General features: G+C 42.1%; 1 protein-coding gene across 3 annotated transcripts; it reads left to right on the top strand.

The window, feature by feature from the left end:
• The first annotated feature begins 538 nt into the window (after positions 1-538).
• FBXO7 (F-box protein 7) lies at positions 539-22,757 on the top strand. 3 transcript variants are annotated; one of them, XM_039230448.1, is made up of 10 exons: positions 539-814; positions 4,732-5,026; positions 10,047-10,274; positions 11,601-11,742; positions 13,898-13,981; positions 17,248-17,343; positions 19,108-19,284; positions 21,085-21,122; positions 22,068-22,081; positions 22,699-22,754. In XM_039230448.1, exons 1-10 carry the CDS (start codon positions 693-695, stop codon positions 22,715-22,717), a joined length of 1,215 nt encoding a protein of 404 aa, XP_039086379.1. In that variant the 5' UTR covers positions 539-692; the 3' UTR covers positions 22,718-22,754. The 3 variants fall into 3 exon arrangements, with proteins under 3 accessions (XP_039086379.1, XP_039086377.1, XP_039086378.1); XM_039230446.1 differs by having other exon boundaries at positions 541-814; positions 22,068-22,757; XM_039230447.1 differs by lacking the exon at positions 539-814 and adding an exon at positions 918-1,043 and having other exon boundaries at positions 4,884-5,026; positions 22,068-22,757.
• The last annotated feature ends 151 nt before the right edge of the window (positions 22,758-22,908 follow it).

Below are 22,908 nucleotides of genomic sequence, written 5' to 3'. Positions count from 1 at the left end.
AAATAAATAAAACATCTAAAAAAATAAATGTTCATTGCTTTAAGCTGTTAAACTTTGGGGTGATTGCTATGCAGCAGATTACTACTGTACTCTCCGATAGAGGAGACGGACTAAAAGCTGTTTCATACTTTGCTGTAACAGGAGGAAACTACCAGAGTCTGGACTCAACCTAAGGCTTCTCAGAGCAGATGGCTGCCGCCGGAGCGGGGCGCCAAGGAGGACGTGCGGTAAGAACCAGGCACGCCCGGGCCTTGCGGAGAGGCGAGTCACAGACTGTGCAGCCAACCGTTCTCCACGCACGCCTGGAAGGACTCGGCACTGCCCGGCCACAGAAGAGCGGCGACAGCCACAAGACGGGCGCGCCGCGGCAGACTTGCGCCTGCGCATCGCGGTCCTCTCGCTCCCAGGCGGCGCCGTGGCTCGCCGAGTCATCGACCGCATGACGCCCAGCGGCCTGGTTCGGCGCAGGCCTCCAGCGGCCCGCTCGCCAGGTGGGCTCCAGGGGGCGCCCTTAAGAGAGGGGCGGGGCGCTCAAGTTCCAGAGACCGGCCGGCAGGGGCCGTGGCGGGGCCTTCACTCCGCTGCTTCTCAGCACCCCAACGCCTCCGGTGTTGCCGCTCCGGGCCCGCCGCCGCGCCGTCTTCACCGTCGCCGCCACCGAGTCAGGGCCTCGGGGTCCTACCGCCGCCGCCATGAGGGTGCGGGTCCGGCTGCAGAAGCGGACCTGGCCGCTCGAGATGCCAGACGCGGAGCCGACGCTGGGGCAGCTGCGCGCGCACCTCAGCCAGGCCCTGCTGCCGTCGTGGGGCTTCAGGTAGGCAGCTGCGGCGGGGGCGCGCGGCGGGCCCGGGAGCGGCGCGCGGCGGGGAGGCGGGGGCGCGCGCCCGCCCCGGGCTGTCACGTGAGGCCGGGCGATAGCGGGGCGTTGCGGGTCGGGGACTGTGACGCGCGCAGGCCGGGCGCGGCGCTGGCGCTGCAGCTCGCAGGCTCCCGGCCCGCGGAGGACATGGCCCGGCGTCCCGAGGGCCCCGTTTCCCTGCAGGGTGAGCCCTCGCTTTCGTTTCTGCAGCAGAAGAAACCAGGGACCGGCTGCGGCGCAGACTTCTCGCGCCCTTTAAAGTGTGAAGTTGGAAATGAGGGGCTTGGTGTGGGGTAGACCTTTCCAGGCTCTCTGGGATTTAAGTTCATCGTCTCCAGCTGTCGCAGTATTCCAGAGGGGGAAAGTCTGGAAAGTTCTAGAAGTTAGAAACCCGCCCTGCGTCGAGGCCACCTGTGAGCGGGTTGCTGCTGGGGCCGCACTAAGCTCGAGGCCGCCTTGAGTGCTCGCACTTTTGGTTTGCCCGCCGTAGAGTTTTCCAGGAGGGTTTTCCAGGAGTGCGGGCTGTCGGCGTTTGTCATCTCCTTTTACTCCCCTGGGCGAGATGTGGTTTTTGCTAAAACTAAGATAAACGTTGGCCTTGGGATGACCCAGGAGAGCTTGCAGTTTGGGGACAGTTGACATTGAGAAATTAAGGATCAGATTTTGCTATTAATTTATGAGGTTGCAAATGAGACAGCTTTGCTTCCAAGAGAGAATTTTCTGGGGACCGTAAACAAAGTAGAGGGACAAAAATAAGGATGGTCCTCTTCACTTGCTGAGCTAGTAAATTTGGAATTTGAATGCGCTAAGAAAAAAATAAACATGGTCCCTGCGGCTTAAATAAACATGGTCCCTGCGGCTTAAATAAACATGGTCCCTGCGGCTTTTTAGGTGAATTCTTCAAAAGAAAACCTTTCTGTTAATTAAGTGGATCCTTTTTATAGGACATAACTTTTCACTTGGGGGAATTCAGTAAAGTAAGCGATATTATGAACTTCTCACCCTTTCACTTTTTGGGGTAAGACACCATATAAAAAGTAAGCGTGTTTTTCTCCAAATTAAAAATGAGGTGTTGAACTTTTGAACATTATCTTATGTGACATGCCTTTTGTTATTTATTGATGTTAAAACCTAAGCATTTTGTATGCTGGTATCATTACCTCACCAGAAAATTTCAAAGTTAACTTCTTTTTAAAAGATTTTTCATATGTATGTATATATTATTACAATTTTTTTTTTTAAATTAGGAGAGACCATCTTGAAAGGACTGTTTATCTAAAGAGCCCAAGTTAGTTTCCCCTTTGGGTTTGTTTTTACAGTTGAGGCTGGTTAACTGAAAGGAATGTAAGCTTCAGCTTATGAAAGTAAATTTATTCTTCTGAAAGCATGTTCATTTTTTTTTTAATAAACAGGCAGTTTTAAAATATGTCCATATGACATTATTATTTTTAAAATGTCTTTGCTAAGCAAGTGGATCTGGGATTACCATAAAATATCTTTAAAAGGCTTTGTGTTTCTAAGATGGCTTTTCCTGATGAATTTAAATATTTTTTCAGTTTCAGGAACACCAGTTTTTAACTCCCCTGGAAAGCTATATGTTACTTTAGAAATAGCTTTTTCCTTTTTCTAAACGGGAAGGCCAACGTTTTTATTAATCATACAGTTCTTTAGCTTTTCTACAGGTAGATGTTTGAACATTGTATTAGATACTATTTAAAAAAAAACAACTCTTGCTGAGATAGATGATCCATGAGAACATAATTCATTTGAGGCGTGTTTCTTTTTTTTTCTGCTGGTCGGGATGGTGTTTTTTTGGGCATCTGGCAGATTTTCAACATTCTTTGAAAACAAACACAGCTACTTATTTCCTAATAAACAGGGGTAGGTTCTAAAACTTCAGTAACTTCTCTACCAAATGTATTTTAATTGGTAAGAAAAAATGTACTTACTTGTGAAAGAAAAATGAATTATTATGAACATTTTTGAGAATGCAGCATTAGACATGATTTTCAAAGAACATCCTTGGTTAACCTCTCAAGAAGTTAATGAAGTCAGCATTGCTGAGTGTAAATGTCTTGTAAAAAGTTATGCAGTGGTTTGTTAATTACCACTTACCACTTTGTGGTGAAATGATGGTAATTCTCTTAAATCAGATAGTCTGTGATGTGGAAGGGATGAGAGTTCATGGCTTGAGGCTAATTTGAGCTGTTAGCTTATTTAGCAGTGAGTTTTTGGATTTGTGCTGTTTTCATTATAGAAGACCTCATGACTGGTTATCAGTAAGAAAGATGACCTTGTACTTATCAGGAGGAGGGATATGTTTATACTCATCTTTTTGTGATTGTGAATATTCATTTAGGATGTGGGCCTAATATTTTGGAGCAGATATAAGCTGATTGTCCTGTAAGGACATTGACTAGGTAGCCGCGATTTCAGTTTGATTTTCATTGTCTCAACTACTAATTTTTGGTTGCATTTATTCCACAAATACTTCTACTTGCCAAGTGCTGGAGATACAGTTTTTTAAAAATTTTTTTTAATGTTTTATTTATTTCTAGGAGAGAGAGAGACAGCGTGAACAGGGTCAGAGAGAGAGGGAGACACAGACTCTGAAATAGGCTCCAGGCTCTGAGCTGGCAGTCAGCACAGAGCCCGACGCGGGGCTCGAACCCACGAACCGCGAGATCATGACCTAAGCGAAAGTCAGACGCTTAACCGACTAAGCCACCCAGGCGCCCCTGGAGATACAGTTTTGAACCAGACAGATGAGATACCTGATCTTATGAAGCTTAAACTCTAGTAGCGGGGGTGGAGGAGAGATGATCAATAAATAAGGAATTTTCATATAGTGATGTTACAATAAAAATAAAACATAAAATGGAATAGAGTGATGGAGGCTAGGCAGAAGGCATCTCTGTAGAGGTGGCATTTAAATTGAGACAAGAATGCTGAGTCCTTTGAAGATCTGGAAGAGTAAATGCGGAGACCAAGAGGTTACAATGAGGTTGACTGTTTTGAGGAATGGATTAGCAGCTGATATTAATAGGGAACAGTGAGGAGAAGGTGGAGAAGATAAGAGAAGTGGGTAGGGGTCTGATGTTGGGCTTTGGCGGCCATGTTAAAGATCCTATTCCAAGTTCAGATAGAAGCCATTGGAGGAGGATTTTGAGCAGAGGAATGATGTGACATATTTGTATTTTATTTAAAAAATTTTTTAATTTTTAAAAAGTTTAGTTTTGAGAGAGTGTGAGCAGAGGTGGTGCAGAGAGAGAGGGGGAATAGAGGATCCGGAGCGGGCTCTGTGCCAACAGCAGAGAGCCTGATGTGGGACTTGAACCCACGAACTACTAGATCATGATCCAAGCCGAAGTTGGATGCTCAACCGACTGAGCCATCCAGGCACCCCTCATAATTTTAAAAAGAGCATATTTTCTTGACTCTCAGATGCTGTCATTCTTAAGATGCATGTTGTTTTATGTAACACTAAAGGAGAAAAATGTCAGTTAAGCTGTGATGTGTTAGGACTTTTAAGAAGCATCCCTGTTTCAGAGATAGCCAAGTTACAAAGGATGTAAAGTGTGTATCTTGGAATTGATGAAAACATGGATTAACGAGAGTTACTGTATCCTATCCCCCAGGCTAGAACTGTAGCCATTAGAAATCTATAACTTAGGCATTTGGTGATAACAACAAATAATTTTGATAGTTTTTGTAAAACTTTGGCTTCCTTTTTATTTTTGTTTTGTTTTCGTTACTTATTTCTTCCAGGACCATACCATGTATCTTATATGTGTTCCAAGTGTATTAAAGGTAATGGTAGCTGTGGGTAATGGTAGGTAGCTCTTACTATCCTTATCCATCTTTCTTGGCAGTTCTGATACCCGGTTTGCAATCACATTGAACAACAAGGATGCCCTCACTGGAGATGAAGAGACCTTGGCTTCATATGGGATTGTTTCTGGGGACTTGATATGTTTGATTCTTGAAGATGCCATTCCAGCACCTAACTTACCTTCATCCACAGATTCAGAGCATTCCTCACTCCAGAATAATGACCAACCCTCTTTGGCCACCAGCTCCAATCAGTCCAGCGTACAGGATGAACAGCCGAGTGATTCATTACAAGGACAGGCAGCTCAAACTGATGTCGGGAATGATGAAAATATGGTAGGTAATAGTATCAGGATGAGAAATGGGGTAATCGATAAAGAATACTGAACACCTCGATTGAATTCCGTATCAGGGTAATTATTATTATTAGTTTTAGATTGTATTCTTGTAGAAATTCTTAAACTGCTAAATGGTTGGACCATCCAGAGAGCCCAGTGTTTATGTATTTATTTTGTTCATATACTGGCTCCTTCAGATAGTTTGTCATTTGGCTTCTGTTGTTGCCTCTTAGCTTACGATTCCCAGCCTGGCTTCTCTGGTCTGCTCCACTCATTAAGGCTCTATAGAGTCCTGTTATTTCCAAATTGTTTGCAGGACATTTATGCCTTGATTTTAAATGTTGTTACCTCAGACTCTGTGCCAACATAAATTTTGGAGATATGAATTAATATTCTCTTTTCAAACTAGCTGCCCTTTCTCTCAGTGGCACCCCTGTTTTCCTGAGCTTAAAACCCTGGAATGATTTTTGTCTACTTATATCCAGCCCCTTAACAATCCCTGTCAGTGTTTCCTTCCCAGGCTTCCAGTGTCTGTCCTTCAGTCTGTTTTCTGCGTTCATCTTTTCCCAACACGTTTTTTATTTTGTTGTTCACTTGCTCTGTAGTAGCTCTGTGTCGTTGATACACCAGTGCTTCTGATTTTTGAGCTGAAAAAGACCCAAGTATTTCTTTTTTTTTTTTTTTTTTTTTTTTTTTTTTTTTTTTTTTTTTTTTTTTTTTTTACAAATAGTTTATTGTCAAATTAGTTTCTACATAACACTCAGTGCTCATCCCCAAAGTGCCCTCCTTCATGACCATCCCCCCTCCCCCCTACATCCATCAGTCCTCAGTTTTTGTCAGCATTCAAGAGTCTCTCATGGTTTGCCTCTCTCCCTTTCCCCCACCATTTCCGCCCTTCTTCTCCCCCTTGTTCCTCCGTCAAGTTCCTCCTAGTCCTCCTATACGTGCAAACATATGATATTTGTCCTTCTCTGCCTGACTTATTTCGCTCAGCATAACACCCTCAAGGTCCATCCATGTTGCTACACATGGCCAGATTTCATTGTTTCTCATTGCCATGTAGTATTCCATGGTATAGATAAACCACATCTTCTTGATCCATTCGTCTGTGGATGGACACTTAGGCTCTTTCCATGTTTTAGCTATTGTGGAGAGTGCTGCTATGAACATTGGGGTACATGTGCTCCTATGCCTCAGCATTTCTGTATCCCAAGACCCAAGTATTTCTAACCCTGTCATATTACAGAGGAGGAAAACGCTGTTTCTCTTCCGGTACCTAGTCTTTCAGCTTTTCAGGACTAGTTTCTATTCTTCCCGCCAGTAAACTGTCACCCCCGGTCAGACCAGAGTCCTTATCATTTTCCCTGTACCCGCAGCACATTCATGTGTTCTCATGTGTGTGCGCATGTGCGCGTACACACACACACACACACACACACACACACACACCCAGTGACTGCCTCTAACCTTTGCTCTTGGCTGTTCAACCAACCTGGGATGCATGGCCTTTCCTTCCTCCCGTCTCTCCCCATCTTCCAAGGCCTGCCAGCCACAGCCCAATGATCGTCTTTAATTTCTTTGTATTCATTATCTTTATTGCCTTGTAAACACCTCCTTAGTTATTACCCTGCCTTCTTGTATGGCACAAATGATCACATTTATTTACTGAATTTTTTAATACTAATACATATGCAATCATGTTAATTGTTTTTTGTGTGTGTACTTGCCACTTCAGCTTAGTTGCTGGGTTCTTTTTTTTCAGGCCTTAAACATTTATGAATATAAGTATTCATTGTGTCTGAAATGGTAATACGTATAGACAGATATTAAGAAATGCCTTTTACTAGGTCGGTAATATGTTGAGATTTTTAGTAATAGTATACAGAGAGATTAAGCAAGTTTAACAAGCATTTATAAAGCTCAAAGTATTTTTATGATTTTAGGAAGTATTATGTGTGTCTGTGCTTCTGTCTCATGGAGGCAATTTAGGGAATAAGTAAGCATACTTAGCTACAGAGTTAAATTATATTTCTGAATCATCTTTGCTGAAAGACGCATTCAGAGATTCTGGTGGAAGGGTCCATTCCTTTTACTTCTGTATAAAAGTGTCCAGTAAGATGGAACTTTTCCTGATATATGTGATATTTACTAGTTTCCTTTTGAAAAATTAATATTGCTTCAAGTTAGTAATTTCACTTCTAAATGCATGTTGTTTTGTGTTCTCAGACTTATATAGGGTGACTGTAAAATCTTAGTCCCTCTATACAAGTAAGCTTGAAATCTCCTAAGTATGCTTCAAGTACTTGAAACAGTATAATTAAATGTAGAATGAAGTACTAGAAAAGGAAAATAGAGGGGTGCCTGGGTGGCTCAGTCGGTTAAGCCTGGACTTCAGGTCAGGTCATGATCTCGCGGTTCACGGTTTCAGGCTGTGCTGACAGCTCACAGCCTGGAGCCTGCTTCAGATTCTGTGTTTCTGTCTCTGCCCCCTCCCCTGCTCATGTTCTCGCTCTCTCTCAAAAATGAATAAATAAAATTTACAAAATTTTTTTTAAAAAAGGAAAATAGATGGGTAAAACTGGAAACAATAGGAAAATTTTACTTGTAATTAAGTGTAATCAATTTTTTTTGTTTTTGTGTATTTGGGAATTCTGGTACCTCTTCAGTCTTTAATAGAAAATGGGAATAACATGGTATCAGACTCTAATATTAGCCCTAAAGTGCATTTTCATCACCTGTTCCCATCATGTGTACGTGATATAACATCTGTTTAAAGAGGTGGTGCTGAGCATTCCCCCCATTTCCACATGCATGAAGAATATGATAACTATTCATATCCTATCAGAATGGCTCAGAATGTCAGTGGTTGTCATGGAGTGGGAGTCAGGCTTGATAAGCTCACCAGGGAGTTCTGATACCTTCCTCCCGTGGCTTTATCAGTTTAGAATAACTTTTTTTTTTTTTTTTTAAATATTTTCTCCACATAAGATTCTCTCCCACACAGCTGTTGGTAAAATGGCCCAAAGTTAGGTATAGTAGATAAGTAAGAAGCAAAGTGCTTATAGGCTTCATAATTTAGGTGATAAGTGGTTTTAATAAGTAGTTTCTGTTTGCCTAGAAGTATGATGGAGCCTCCTTTTTAGGTAGTATGAATTGTCATTGGCCTCTAAGTTTTAACACATGAATCTGGATCTTTTTCATAAGCCAGTAAGGGCTAGGTCCTTACGGATTCTGGAGGAACTGCCTTTTGCTTTCTTCTATTTTTCCATCCTTTCATTCATCCTACATAATTTTCATTTCCTCTGCTCTTTCTTTAATAGAAATATGACCTTAAAAAGAAGAAACATGTGTTTTGCATTAAGAGTTGAGCACATGCTTAGGAGACAAACTTTCTGAGCAAAATTAATATAAGGAACATAGTCTTAGTGAAGCAGTATATTGTGTCTGAAAGCCTGGACTGTGAGTCTGGAGATCTTGGTTCATTTCAGATTTTTATTAGCTGGTAATCTTGATTGTGTTATGTAATCTGAGTCCGTTACAGTGTGTATGAAAAGGCAACATCATCTGACTTTACTGTTTTATAGAATTTTTGTACAGTACAAATGAGAAGACACTGAAGACAAAACCAAATTATGAAATTGTAAGTTTCTGTCCTTTAGCGTTGGTTCAGTAAGCATTTGTTGAGCACCTACTGTATGCCAGGTTCTGTACTAGGATTACAAAAGTGGGTGACATGTAGTCTGTTCTTTTAGGATATGGATGTGAAATCAGGAAAGTGTAGTACAGTGTGATTAAGTGCAGTAATCAAGGCCTTTGCAAGGCAGGTAGTCTGCACTGCCTCCTTTGCAGAGGTGGGGAACACTGGCGTGTAGAGGAAGGGGCTGGTAGGAAGTGGGCTTGCGAGAGTCAGGGATCTGATGAAGTGATGAAGGACCTTGTGTGCTAAGAAGTTTAGGAGTTTGGACTTTGTTTTCTAGACCTGTGTCTCACAGCATGTCCTCTATGAAACCCTTCTTTCCTCAGATTATAAGTAAGTGTTCTGAGGATGCTGAGTAGTGAGGAAGGGGGGTAGTATTTCTTGGTTAAATATTATGCACACATCATTATTGTTGGACTTCTCAGAGCTCTGTCATGCCACGATGTATTTTGTGAATGTAGAGGGTGAGGTTCGGTGGCTATAGCGTGTAGTATTTTCCAAACTTGATTGTAGACCTCTTTTTTCCCCGAGGACATCTAGGGTCATGTTCCAAAGCACAATTTAGGGAAATGCTGCTATCTGCACTGGGGAGATAACTGACAAGTTTTAAGCTTGGTTGTGGGACATAATTGGGTTTTTAAAAAAGATTATGTATGTGTTTATTTTGAGAGAGAGCCCATGTAAGCAGGTAGGGCGGGGCAGAGAGATTGGGAGGGAGAGAGTCCTAAGCAGGCTCTGTGCCGACAGTGCAGAGCCCGACACCCAGCTTGATCCCACAAACTGCGAGATCATATATAACCTGAGCTGAGGCCAAGATTCAGATGGTTAACCAACTGAGTCACCCAGGCCCTCCCACAGCTGGAGTCTTAGTTATCAGAAACTCTGGCAGCAGTGGGTATCTTGGAAGACAAAGTGGAGTCAGGGTACTTGGCGAGGCTGTTGCTGGATGTCAGGAGGTAAATGAGTCTGAAGTACCATTGGAGTAGTAGGGGCAGATTTTAGAGGTATTTTGGACATAGATTCAGTGAAGCTTTGATCACAGTGAAGGTGGAGTTAGTGAGGTAGAGGGAGGAGGCTAGGTTGATTTCCAGGTTTTTGGCATACTGGCCAGGATTAATGGAGAGAGAAATCAGGAATTCAGGTTGGGGGAGTACATTGCTGGCTCATTTATCTAGGAGGGTGCACTTAAAATGTGTCCCATTTCTGAAGCTAATGTGTTTTGGCTCTGGGCACTAATCTGAGTTCACTTTAGGATACAAAATAAACTGTGTAAAAATAAAAGTCTATTTAATGAATTCATTGATTTTGTTATCTTTTTCAGTCGGGGCCTAGCCAGACGTTTGAAACTGAGTCTGTTCAAGATGTTGTGGATATGGAAGGGGCCACAGGTGTCTGTCCCTCGGAGCCGATGCTCTGCAGTGAGTCGGTGGAGGGGCAAGTGCCACATTCATTAGAGATCCTGTATCACTCAGCTGACTGTGCCAGTCCCAGTGATGCCTTGATCGTGGCAATACATCTGCTCATGCTGGAGTCCGGTTACATACCTCAGGTGAGACTGCAGACAGAAGACGTCGTGCTAGGGGTTCAGTCTCCCGTTGGGAATGGGGGTGTATTAATAAACATCACTAGGGTGTTGTGGAACTGTAGATCTCTATATTAAATGCAGCTGAGTGTTAAATGTAAAGTGCGGAATGCAGTGATGGGTATACAGTAGGCGGTCAGTAAATGTTTCCTTTTCTCTCTTCCTTTTTTCCTTCTTAAATTTCTCTTGTCAGTTTTGTCAGTTTGTATTATAGAATCAGTGGCAACTATGGTGAAAAGATGATGATAATACGCAGTGAATTGTGGTCAGGAGTGTGGGGTGGGCATGTCTAGATGGATGGCTTTCTGGATTACTTTTTATGTTAATGGCTTTGAATTGCCAGTAATGTTGTAAGATTCAGTTAGGAAGAGGGGCATTATTCCCTTCATTCATTCATTCATTCTCCATTTGAGAAGTATCTGCCATTGACAGGTGCAGTGCTTTGTCCCTGCCCTCTAGTTGCTTCTAGTCCAGGAGTTGGGGAGAGAGACAAGTCCACGAATCATCACTATGTTGGTTAAATTCTAGGAGAGACGTATATGGGATGCCAGAGTCCTGGAGGAGAACAGTTAGAGTGTCTCATACCTTTGCCTAAGAATACCTGGGGATCTTACTAAAATGCAGATTGGGATTTAGTAAGTCTAGGGTACAGCCCGAGATTTTGGCTTACTCCCATACGGTAGTAATGCTGCTGGTCTGTGGGCCACTTTGTAAGGAACAGAGGTGTAGAGCAAGTCAGTGATGGTTGAACACCCGCAGCATGCCATGATCTGAGCCAGGAACTAGGATATAAGGACACTGGGACACGTCCTTGTCCCTCAGGAGTCCATAAGTGGGGCAGAGAAGTAGATAAAAATAAAAACTATAATGCGTTACAATAGAAGTGTGTTAAAAATAGAGGTAACAGAATGTTAGAGGATAAAAGAAAGGGAAAGGCAAACGGGAGGTTTTTTTTGTTTTTGTTTTTAAAGGCTCACAAACGCAGTGCTATTTGAAGTATGTTCTTAAATAACGATACAGCTTTACTAGGCAGAGAATGTCCTTGAAGAGAGAAATCCGTCCCTGTCTCTGATATTACTTTATCCATTTGAACATTTTGATGGAGGAGAATACGTGTTAACATTTTTCTGTCAACATTTTATTACTAGCTATGGTAATGATGTGACAAATTTTATTAAGGGGACCATACGGAATGCTTATTTCCAGACAAGTTAGGGGTCTGTTGGATTTTTAATCCTTTTTGAGATTAGCACTTGTCTTCATTATTTGTTTCTCTTTCCTTTCATTCCCCAGGGGACTGAGGCCAAAGCTATGTCCATGCCAGAGACCTGGAGGTCGGGCGGTGTGTACAAGCTGCAGTACACGCACCCTCTCTGCGAGGGCGGCTCTGCTGCTCTCACCTGTGTGCCTTTGGGAAACCTGATTGTCATAAATGGTAACGGGATGGCATAGTCACCGTTGTTAGCTTACCGACACTGACATGTTTCCAGACTGTAACTGCTGCCGGGATTGGCTCTCATGATACAGTTGTGTCTTTCTCAACTTTGTTTAGTCCTTAGGCCGCTGATACCCCCAGTCCGAAAGTGTGTAGAATACGTGGGTAGATGTGTAGGCTGGCAGCCTTCTCTCTCCGCACATCTGTGCCCCTCAGCTGCCTTAACCTTGTGATGTGACTGCTGCAGGGGGTGTTGTGATCTGTTACATTCGAGCACTTTGTGCCGGGGGGGTGACTTGTTGATATTTATTTTTTTAACGGAGGTCTAGAACTGAGAGATGGTAAGAGGTAAGGTTGCGCTGGGGTCACTTTTTTTCTCATTTGGCGTCTCTGACCAGTAATGCACAGAAACACTGCTGAGCACCGCTTTAGTATGCGTGTGCTTGATCCCTGCCCCCCGCCGAGCCCGCACCCTCAGGAAAGTCACTCTGACTGGTTTCTTTTTCTAGTTCTCTTTCATATTGGCAGTTTCACAGGGATAGTGGTGCCTGTGTTTATTTGTATTTCATTTTAGCTCAGATGCCACCCAGGGATCCATACGTCTACCAGGGGGTCTATGGAATAGTTTCCTAATCACACGTTCTAGAGAGCCAGTTGAGTGACTGGAATCTTTTCATTTCTGTTGTGTTTTGATTTTTGATTTGTTTATCCTTCAGCTAGCTAAGGTAGCATGGTGGGCTTGGAGTGGCTGCATTTTTGGTTTGTCAGAGCAGCTCACCTTTTGTGTAGCAAAGGCAGTTGCTCTGATGCGCCGTGGCCCCGTGGTTTCCCCGTGCTCCGTGGGACTGGTTCTGCCGAGATGGACGAGGGGGAGGCTTCGTGGAACCTGTACTGCCGCCTACACCTTGAGCAGCACCGTGTTCGTCTGCTGCGTTATTGAGGTGCCTTCTGAGAGTTTGTTTGAAAAATGTTTGTTCTGCGAAAATAGACTTTGAAAACCACTGATGTACATGGTCATGATCTTTGAAGTGAAAGATAGTTCCATGTTCCTTATGATGTAATTTTTGGTATTTCCTTTTAGTTATTGGATTCTCTGAGATGTTCCTTAAAAGTCTCAAATTTCAGCTTTACCAGTGTTGGTGGTATTCCATGCCAGTCAGGACGTGTCTGATGGCAGGTGGATTAGCCGCATATCTTCTGCGACTCCTCACAGGTAGCAGGCGAGCCTTTCACTCAGGCGTTCGTGCAGAGCCAGCAGCTTCTGCCTTCGCACAGCCATCCTGCTCCATCCCATCCTAGCTCACAGGCTGAAGCTACCAAGTGGTGGATGCAAGGTGGTCATTTTTGCCTCAGTTTCTTACAAAAGCACTTTAACAACCTGTATGATAATCTCTATTTACTGGTTTCAGGATACATAACATAAAGAGAACGGCTGTTAAATGTCTTGAAGATATCTGAGTTTCTGATATTTGGTTCTTTTATTGTTCCTGGCACGTCAGCTACTTGCAGACTCGCGTGGCAGCCAGCCATTCCAGGCTCGGTCCTTTGAAAAGGAGCAGTGTGTCTTCGCGTCTTTCCTTCGCCCGAGACCTCCTGTTCAGGGCACATGTGCACGAGCACATCACTGGCTCTTTCATGGCCTGAGATGAAGTGCGCCTTTGTGTGTACGGTTAAAACCGAACCCTCTGATGATGTCAAGAATATCGGCCCTTTGGGTCTAGAAAGAGATTATGTTGTGAAAACTAGCAGGATTCTTTTAATAAACAAGGCAAGAGTCATTGCCAAGGATTAAATAAAAAAAAAGTAAATAGAGTTTTTAGTGACCTTGTTAGAAATAATGATTTTATTATGTTTAACTGTCTCCTATTAATCTTGGTGCATAATGTTCAACTACTAATAAGCTGTTGTTGGTAATACCTAGTGGATTCTATATAAAAGTGCATACTTTAGTTTTTAGAGGTGTTTTAGAGTGATTTTACTTGATGTCATGGCAGGTTTGCACTTCCGACTCTGCTTTGGGGGAAGGAAATGAGCGTTGAGCAGTTTTGTACAGTGTGTCCTTGTTATGTTGGGGCAGAGAAGGGCACCATGTCAGATGATGAAGTCGATTGAAGAATTGACAAAAATGATTTGTCTCTCTCTTGCTTATTTACAGCTACACTAAAGATTAACAGTGAGCTCAGAAGTGCGAACCGATTGCAGCTGCTGCCAGAATCCTTTATTTGCCAAGCAGAACCAGGTAACATAAGTATGGTTGAACTTTTAGGACGAAGCTTTGAGAGGTTTACTTTAACAAAACTAAACAGTAATGTTTGCAAGACTGAAAATTTCTGAATGAGATTAAAGCAAATTTACGACAGTGTTGCAGAGTATTGTTTCTTTCCTGCTTTACTCAGGGTCTTGGAATGCAGAATGACATCATGGAACCACCCTAGTATGTCATTGATTACTCGCTATGTTGATGTTTCATAATTTCTGAATTAATCTTTGGATTTTTCTAGTGTTGTATTTAATCAATATGGAGAGCATCTGCATTTTGTGGAAACCATATAATGCCACTTCATTATTGGAGATTATTGGAAGAAAAACTACTCAGAATGTTAGTTTAAACCGACATAGATTTGGTTGCTGTTTGATCAGATTGGAACTTTACCAAAAGTTTACATTCTAGGTGTGGTTTTGCTTGTGTTCTATAAGATCACTAATAGATGCAAAGACAAGTTTTCCTTTTAAATTTTTTAGTTAAATCCAAAGTCTGAGAAGCAGGTAGGTGGTTGAAGGAGAGGAGATGGGTGGAGAGAGAACTCCCACATCTAAGCGCTTGTTTTGTGCTGGACACATGCCTTAACAGATGCATTTCATCCTCCTAGTACCTTAGGAGGGTTTTAAAATCTAGATTTGGTGTCATGGGATGGTGGCATTGGCAGTGGTGTCTTAAGGGAAGGCTACCTAGAGCTAGATTTTTGCTTTGAAGGCATAGAGACTTACTCTTGTTAGTTTCCTGGGCAGATCAGGCCCTGAGTTCTGTGAACTTCCATGAACCAGAACTGATAGGAAATGGGGACATCTGGATACATATTTGTAATTATCTCTGGACATTTAACATCACACTAGACTAGTGTTTCTTAACCTTCGTTTTCTTATCAGTACTTTGAAGAGCCTTTGTAGAAAACCTATCCCCCTTTCATTCTATCCCATGAAATTTTAATACTGTAGGTACAGTGTATTTTCATTTGTATGCGCTGGCCCTCTGGAGGGTCACAAACCAGAGCTGTCGCTAGGGTTTGTTTGGTTTTGCCTTACGAGAACCAGTTTTTGTCCCATTGTGGGTGGCCCTGCCCCTGTTGAGGAGCATGAACTAGACTGATAAATGCCTAAAGATGTCTCCCCATGGGGACCAGGAAAACCTGAAATTCTTGGCCACAACACTGTGTTTCTCTCCACACTAGGGAGGACTTTGCTCTGGGGAGTAGAAATACACTACGTTCCACAGTAGTGGAGGTTATTCTGCCCATTTTACAGATTAGGACGCTAGTCTAGAGGAGGTTAAAGTACTTTGAAGTCACGGTGCTAATAAATGGTGGAATTTAGGATTGTAATAGACTTGACTCCTCAGACTGGTGGTTTTTTTTTTGTTTTTTTTTTTAATGTTTTATTTATTTCTAGGAGAGAGAGAGAGACAGTGTGAGCAGGGGAGGGTCAGAGAGAGAGGGAGTCACAGACCGAAACAGGCTCCCGGCTCTGAGCTGGCAGTCAGCACAGAGCCCGACGCGCGGCTCGAACCCAAGAACCGCGAGATCATGACCTAAGCGAAAGTCGGATGCTTAACCGACTAAGCCACCCAGGCGCCCCGTCAGACTGTTTTTTAAAAATAACTTTTATAGGACTGTAGCTCAGATTTGTATTATTCATCTGGTTTCTGTTAGAAAGGAAGTGAAAGAAGAAGAAAGTTAATACTGTTCTATTACAGTAAGTTTATGGGCTGTATTAAGTATTTTTAATATAGTATTTTCATGCTGGGTAGGGTTCTGCTCATTTGACAAGTCATTTTAGTTACTTTTTACTGTGACTTGTAGTGGAGTACGTAGTATATACTTATTCATATGCTTATTTGTTTTTTTATGTCTTTTTATTTGTAAGTTTCTGATTACTTTTATAATAGATAACTTAAGGGAAAAACTTGTTTAAAAAAAATCTATTTTCACACTTGAAAAAAGGCAACATCCAAATTGATTTTTTTTTTAATATTTATTTCTGAGAGAGAGAGAGAGAGACTGTGAGCAGGGGAGGGTCAGAGAGAGAGGGAGACACAGAATCAGAAACAGGCTCCAGGCTCTGAGCTAGCTGTCAGCCCAGAGCCCGATGCGGGGCTCGAACCCACGAACCGTGAGATCATGACCTGAGCCGAAGTCAGACGCTTAACCGACTGAGCCACCCAGGTGCCCCATCCAAATTGATTTTTTAAAAATATCTTTACATTTTGATTTCAAGCCAAGATTGTAGTTCATGCAAAGAAGATCTAGAGTTTAGCTGCATATCTTTTCTTGTTTGTTATCAGTCAGGTGATAACGAGTGTTGTATTTCTCAGAGATAGCGGAGTACCTAGTCACAGAATGGGGCACTAGGCACTGTGCATGGAGCTTTACATTCTAACCACTTGTTGGTGCAGTGGTGGTATGTATCTCCTTTAAATAGTTGAGCAAACAGGTGTGGGTCCGAGGGTTCAAGATCATACACCTGGTCACAAAACAGCAGACCTGCAGTGGGAACATGAGGTGGTATTTGGCAGTGCTGCCCATGCTGCACTGTGCAGGTGGATCATGGGGGGGCCTTCTGAAAATGCAGGTTCTAATTAAGTAGGTCTGTGATAGGGCCCGAGATTCGATATTTCCAAAAAGTTCCCAAATGATGTCCGTTCTGGTAATCAGTGACATACACTCTGAGCAGCAGTTTAGTGGCTAAAATGAGTGCATTGGAGCCAGACTTAGGTTTGTACCCTGCCCACTACTCACTGTGAAGCTTTGGATGTGCTTTCATTATCTTGTCCCATTTATAAAAAGGGGGTCAGAGTATTTCTGTGTTAGGGAGAACCATTGATGTGAAAGAAAGCTTGAAGAATGTTCATCATGTGACAAATACTGTTGTACTTCTGGAGTAGGTTCCTCACTGTACCCCAGGCTTGGACACTTGCGGCAGGTGCTCAATAAATCATGGTGTGTGTACAGCTCTCACACCACAGTTTTTCCTACTATAGGTTTATATGGGTTGGTACAGCTCTCTTAGTTTGAAATCATGGGATTTTTAGGTTTACATATAAGATTTAGTTTTCAGAGCCGCACACCATATACTGCTTCTAGAGACTTTGGTTCATGTCTGTCTATGTAGGAATTATTTATGAAAATTTACTATTTTGATTTTGTTTGGCAGAAGTAGAGGTTGCCATTTCAGGTTTTGCCACTTGATTTTTGTTTTGGTTTTTCATTAAAAAAAAAAAAAAAATTCTAGGGGAAAATGTAGCCAAGATCTACAAAGATCTTCAGAAGCTCTCTCGTCTCTTCAAAGACCAGCTGGTGTATCCTCTTCTGGCTTTTACCCGACAAGGTGAGAGATGATAAATTATCACAGGTCAGATGGCTGGAAGGAATAGTAAAAGTTTCTTATGTTTCTGACCCTGACATATGACTGTTGGCTTTCTCCTCGTGAAGTTCTGCTCTTTTAAAACTAAGCTTTAATGTTAATTCCTCAAGTGTTATTTACTTCTTTTTGTATTTCCACAACATTTTGGGCGTATCTTTGTTGTAGTCCTTCTTCCAGTGAATCATAAGCATTGATGTGCATTCTTTGCACCTCCTGAGGTTTTAAATACCTTGGAAGCAGGGACTGTGTCTTAGCCACTTATGTATTCTCATGCTCTAACACAGGGTCTGGTCCATAATAGGTGCTCAGTAAATATATAAGTAATGTATAGTCTGTAAATTGGGTCTAAGTTTTTTTGTTTTTTCACATTACTTATTGGGGCTCTATGCTAGCTACTTTGGATATTTACATGGATTCTTATTTAGTGCTAACAACTTTGAAGGGGATTTCATTCTCATTTTACAGATGATGAAACTAATTCAGTGAGGTGTATAATTCATTCAGAATTCTTATGTTAGCTCATATTTGTGGTGTAATAAGAAAATATGTTAAAATCTCAGTGACTTAAAGCAAACACTTCTCATTCATACACATGCTGTGTGTGGGTGGGTGAGTTTCGTCTGAAGGAGTATTAGTTCTTCAGATCATGCTCTCCTTGCAGCAGAGGGAAAAGAAGGCCAGTGGCCCGGCCACATGTTTGCTTCTTACAACTATTGCTCAGAAATGATACGCCACTTCCACTCACATTTTATTGGACACAACAAAATGGCCAAGCCTGATGGCGATATGATGGGGAAGTGTAATTATAAGCTAGAATATGAGAATCCTAATCTACCACAATCTCTTAGCTGGAAAAGAACTTAAGATTTATACGTATAGATATGTGGCTTTTATTTGCCATCTGTATGTAGGGATCTTGTATTTTAGGTCTACAGTTGCATTTGCCAAGGCTGCTATTATCATCGTTTTTTTCTTTGGGTGCTGGTGATGGAAGACAAAAATGTGAATTTTAAAGTGCTTTATCAGATTTTCATTGTCTTAGTAGTGGAGGATAGTATCACAGAATTTTAAAGAAGCTAATATAAATCTTATTTGATTATGTGTTATTATTTTCCTTCTTGGCTTCTGATATTTATCTATCTCCCTTTTTTTCAGCCTGCTAGACCTTAGAGAATAGTAATTGTGAACACTTCAGTGCTTGTTACATGCCAGACATTGTTCTAAGCACTCTGTATGTATTCATACACTCAATTTTCAACTATGTGAGCTAGCTAGTACTGCTAACCCATTTTATAGATAAGGGAATTGAATGATAGTTCAATAGTGTGTCCAGAGGCGCACAGCTAATAAGTAGCAGCATTGGGAACCAGTTATAAAAGCCAACAAATCGTCTGTTTTCTGTAATTGAATACAGAAGTTTTTGTTGCATTCATTGAATACTGCTTGAAACAAAGGAGGCCGTTGGCTGATATTTAGAAGTTGTCATAGCGATACATTGGTTTGTATGCAAAGTATTTGTCTTTCCACTAAAACTTAGAGGGAATAAGGGACTTAGTAGTAGTAATATAGCCAACCTGGGGTAAAAATTTGTTGTAGGTGATGCATACTTGGGTAATCGGGACTACCGTCAAATTTGTCACTTAGGAACAAGTTGGTAACCTCCATTAAATATGTGGGGAACGCTAGACGTTCTTTACTCAGTGACATCTGTTCTTTTTTTCTTTATAGCACTGAACCTACCGGATGTATTCGGCTTGGTGGTCCTGCCATTGGAGCTGAAACTGCGGATTTTCCGACTTTTGGATGTTCGTTCCGTTCTGTCTTTGTCTGCAGTTTGTCGTGATCTCTTTATTGCTTCAAATGACCAGCTGCTGTGGAGGTGTTTATATCTGCGGGATTTTCGAGGTGATTGCCACGATGACATGTTAACAGGAAAAGGACTCTTTCTTACCGAGGTCTTAATCACTCAGCTTGCCGGAAGTTTTTAGTTGTAGGCTCTTTGTTTATTTAAGAGTTTCAGGTAATCATAGCTTCCTTTTTGGAAGGAGATGGTAAGCCGCATATCCTTTTGCCTGTATCCTGAAAACTCTTCTTGTCCGTTTCTGTGTCCTGCATAACACAGATATCCCAGTGACTAAGTAGCATAGTTCAGGATAGAAAATTTCAGTTTATTCTCTCTCTCAGACCACCCGCTGTATCTGACTCTGCAGTGTGGTGTATTTCTAAGCAACTGCTATGGCTGTGACCAGTGTACTAGTTAAGAGCTCCCTGCTGCTGCCCTGGGGCATATTGTTGGAGAAGCTTTATTTCTCTATAGTCCCATTTCTGATGACCTAGTGATTGTTGCAGTAGTGATGACAGTGGGGCTCAGGGGTGGAGAGAAGTTACCCTAAACATACAAGCCCTTTGCCTTTTGTATCAAGATTTCCAGATACAGGCCTGGTGCCTGATTGTGGAATTTCTTTTCTGCATATCAGTGGTTTTGTTTTGTTTTTTAAACTGGTTTGACCCTGGAGTGGGTCATGGAATCAGTATGTCATTAAAAAAAATCAGTATTTTTTTTTTTATAAAATAGGAGTAAATTTCTATTTCAGTATATGTATATATAGGTATATAATATGTTGCATTATAAAAATATTCACATCAAAAAAAATTGATGTGCTTTGTATATAACATCTTGGCAACTGCAAAAATGTTGGTATATCCCCTTCATTCTTTTTTATAGGAATATTAAGTAGAGTCATTTGGATTGTTAAAAACTTCTTTTTTTCTTTAAAATCTCAAATAGAAGAAAGATAATGACCTGGTTTTTTGTCCTCCTCCTTGATTCTTTTATGTGCCTGCATCCAGAGTTCAGATGTTACTTTGTTCCAGGAGGCAGCCAGCACGTGTCATGCCAAATTAAAAAAAAAAAATTATAGTCTAAATGAAAAGACAAAATGACCAAAGTATATAGAAGAACAAACCAAAAAAGAAGCTATGATAAAAATAGGCATAAAAGCCCTTTTACTTACATATTCAGATTCCAATTTAAAATACAATGTCATTTATCTCATTGTGGCCCACAAGCTCCTCTGTGAGCTGTTCACATTGTATAACGAATCTCCCTGTGGATGTCATGTTCTGGGCCTGGAACTTTTATAAAATCCCTCCATGCCCGTGTAACAGCTTCTAGAGAAGGCTTCTCTTTTATCTAAACTCTTCTTTAGACTTAAGACTTTCTCTTTCCTCATTCACGTATTTCAAGTAAATAAGTATCCTAAAAAAATACATAGTCGTTGTGTTCATACTTGTGAGAGTTGGGAGAAAATAACCCAAATAAGAGAACCTCAGGTCAGCTTTACCTCCAGTAATGATGGGCCGCGACACAGACACAGAGATGGTCACCCAGTTAGAAGGAGCTGTCACACTCAGCTGGGGCGGGAGGAGGCGCAGCGCGGCGTGGGGCAGTTGAGGCAGAGAGAGTGGCCACGGATTCTCCGTGTCTCTGAGGGCATCATCAGTTGGTGTGACTGTGAGCACAGGCCTGCAGCAGCTGCCCTCAGCCAGCAAGAGAGGTTTGAGTCTGTGCAAGAGGGTGACCGGTGTCGCAGTGTGTGGTGCGTCATGTGTAAGCTTCAGTTCCGTAGCTCAGAGGCAAGATTGCTTTTTAATGCCGGGTGAATGAAGCGTTTTAAATTCTTATTTTTTGTTTTTTCTTTGTAGATGGTACTGTTAGAGTTCGAGACACAGATTGGAAAGACGTAGGTATTTTTAAATATCGAGGTGAATGTTAATAAAAGCACAGAAGCAGCTAAGGCCATAGTATCACTTTTGTTAGGGTGTAACGAAATCTGTCCTTACTAAATATAGTGCTAATTATCCATAAGTGAAAATATTTTTAACTTTTATCTTAGACGCAGTCCTTGTTTTCTTGTGTAATGACACAGGAAAAGAAGTCTTAACACAGTGATTGTTTTTTGTCTTAATACAAAACATTCTCTCGTCCTCTGTTGCAAAAAACTGTTTAGGCTAAGTTTTTGTGCTAGAGTAGTCATCGGCTGTCCAGCCAGTGAGGACAGTGCGTGCTTGTTTTATGCACAGACGCCTGCTCTGAAAGACTGAGAAACGGGGTGGACTAGAGAAGGGTCCTCAAATGTGTCCAAGGTGCACAGCACTTTCCCTTAGGAAGATATTTTATCGTCTGAAATTGGCTTCTATTTTTTGTTGCTCTTTAAATTGAGATCCTTTAGGAACATGATTCAGGTGAAAAAGTAGATTTAAATGCTGCTCCCCTTCCCCCCAGTACTTAACTTTATATTATGTGGCCTAATTTTCTCAACAAATATTTAAATTTTCCACTTTCAAGAAAGGCTGACCTAAGATTGCATATTAGCCCGAGAGCTCTCGATTGCAGCCTTGAAAGTACATGTCACTCAGTTATCCTTCCTTTGGATCGAGTGTTTCTCTGAATTGGCCAGTTGCCCAGTTGCAGTGTGGTTAGAGAGTACAGGCCACTCGGCATTGTGTTCAGAGCTGCTGCCATAGTCGTGCAGATGGAAACTGGTAAAAGTTCTGTTGTGTGCACTGACTTCTTTGCCTGCTCCAGAGTGTGAGAAGAGGAAGTATAGGTAGAGCAGTGGAAGCAAATTGGAACTTTGGGGAAACATCCACATCACTTACCATATCTCGTTCTTGTGTTTCTACAGCTGTACAGAAAGAGGTACAAACAAAGAAAAGAAGCTCAGAGAGGGCGGCATGTGATGTTCATCCCCTCGTCGCCCCACCCCATCCCATTCTACCCCAACCCCTTGCACCCCAGGCCTTTTCCCAGCTCGCTGCTTCCTCCGGGAATTATTGGTGGTGAATATGATGAAAGAATAATCCTTCCCTATGTTGGGGACCCGATCAACTCACTCATCCCTGGGCCTGGGGAGACACCCAGCCAGTTCCCTCCACTCAGACCACGTTTTGATCCCATTGGCCCGCTGCCAGGACCTAACCCCATCTTGCCAGGGCGAGGTGGCCCCGGTGACAGATTTCCCTTAAGACCCAGTAGGGGCTGGCCCACCGACAGCCGGCCGCCCTTCATGTGATTGATTTCTCATCTCACTTCTGGAGCTTGTTTGGTTTTTGTTTTTTAAAACTGCAGATGTCATCTTGTTGGGGGTGCTGATCTCTAGTGTGTTCTGATTGCGATGGTGAGGAACGCACTCACAGCGGACTTTCGGTATATCTGTTTAAAGCTCCAGGGGTGATAGGGCCCAGAGTTCCCTGTATGACCAGGTTGGCCTTGGAAATAGCTGGCTACTGACCTCCCCCCTCTGAATTCCCCTCTAGGATGAAGGTTGTTCACTGATAATGTTCTGCACCAGATTAAAAAAAATTAGTATAAATTACATGGCAGTCTTGACTTTTATTACAGAAAGATAATGGAACAAAATATTCAGAACAGCTTCACAACATTACTTGGTCTCAGAATGATCAGAGAACCTCTTCAGGGTCATCGGATTGTTGCCGTTTTTTGTTTATTAAAGTATTTTTTAGTTG

Source organism: Hyaena hyaena, unplaced genomic scaffold (assembly GCF_003009895.1).
Source record: "Hyaena hyaena isolate Hyena2069 unplaced genomic scaffold, ASM300989v1 scaffold_46, whole genome shotgun sequence".
In the NCBI taxonomy this organism is placed as follows: Eukaryota; Metazoa; Chordata; class Mammalia; order Carnivora; family Hyaenidae; genus Hyaena; species Hyaena hyaena.
This window is presented reverse-complemented; position numbering and strand designations above follow the sequence as displayed.

Coding starts and splice junctions, on each gene's coding strand:
- FBXO7 (XM_039230446.1), top strand. CDS start 693: ATGAGGGTGCGGGTCCGGCTGCAGAAGCGGACCTGGCCGCTCGAGATG. Junction 815..4,731: donor CTGCCGTCGTGGGGCTTCAG/GTAGGCAGCTGC, acceptor CTTTCTTGGCAG/TTCTGATACCCGGTTTGCAA. Junction 17,344..19,107: donor TCTGGCTTTTACCCGACAAG/GTGAGAGATGAT, acceptor TTTTCTTTATAG/CACTGAACCTACCGGATGTA.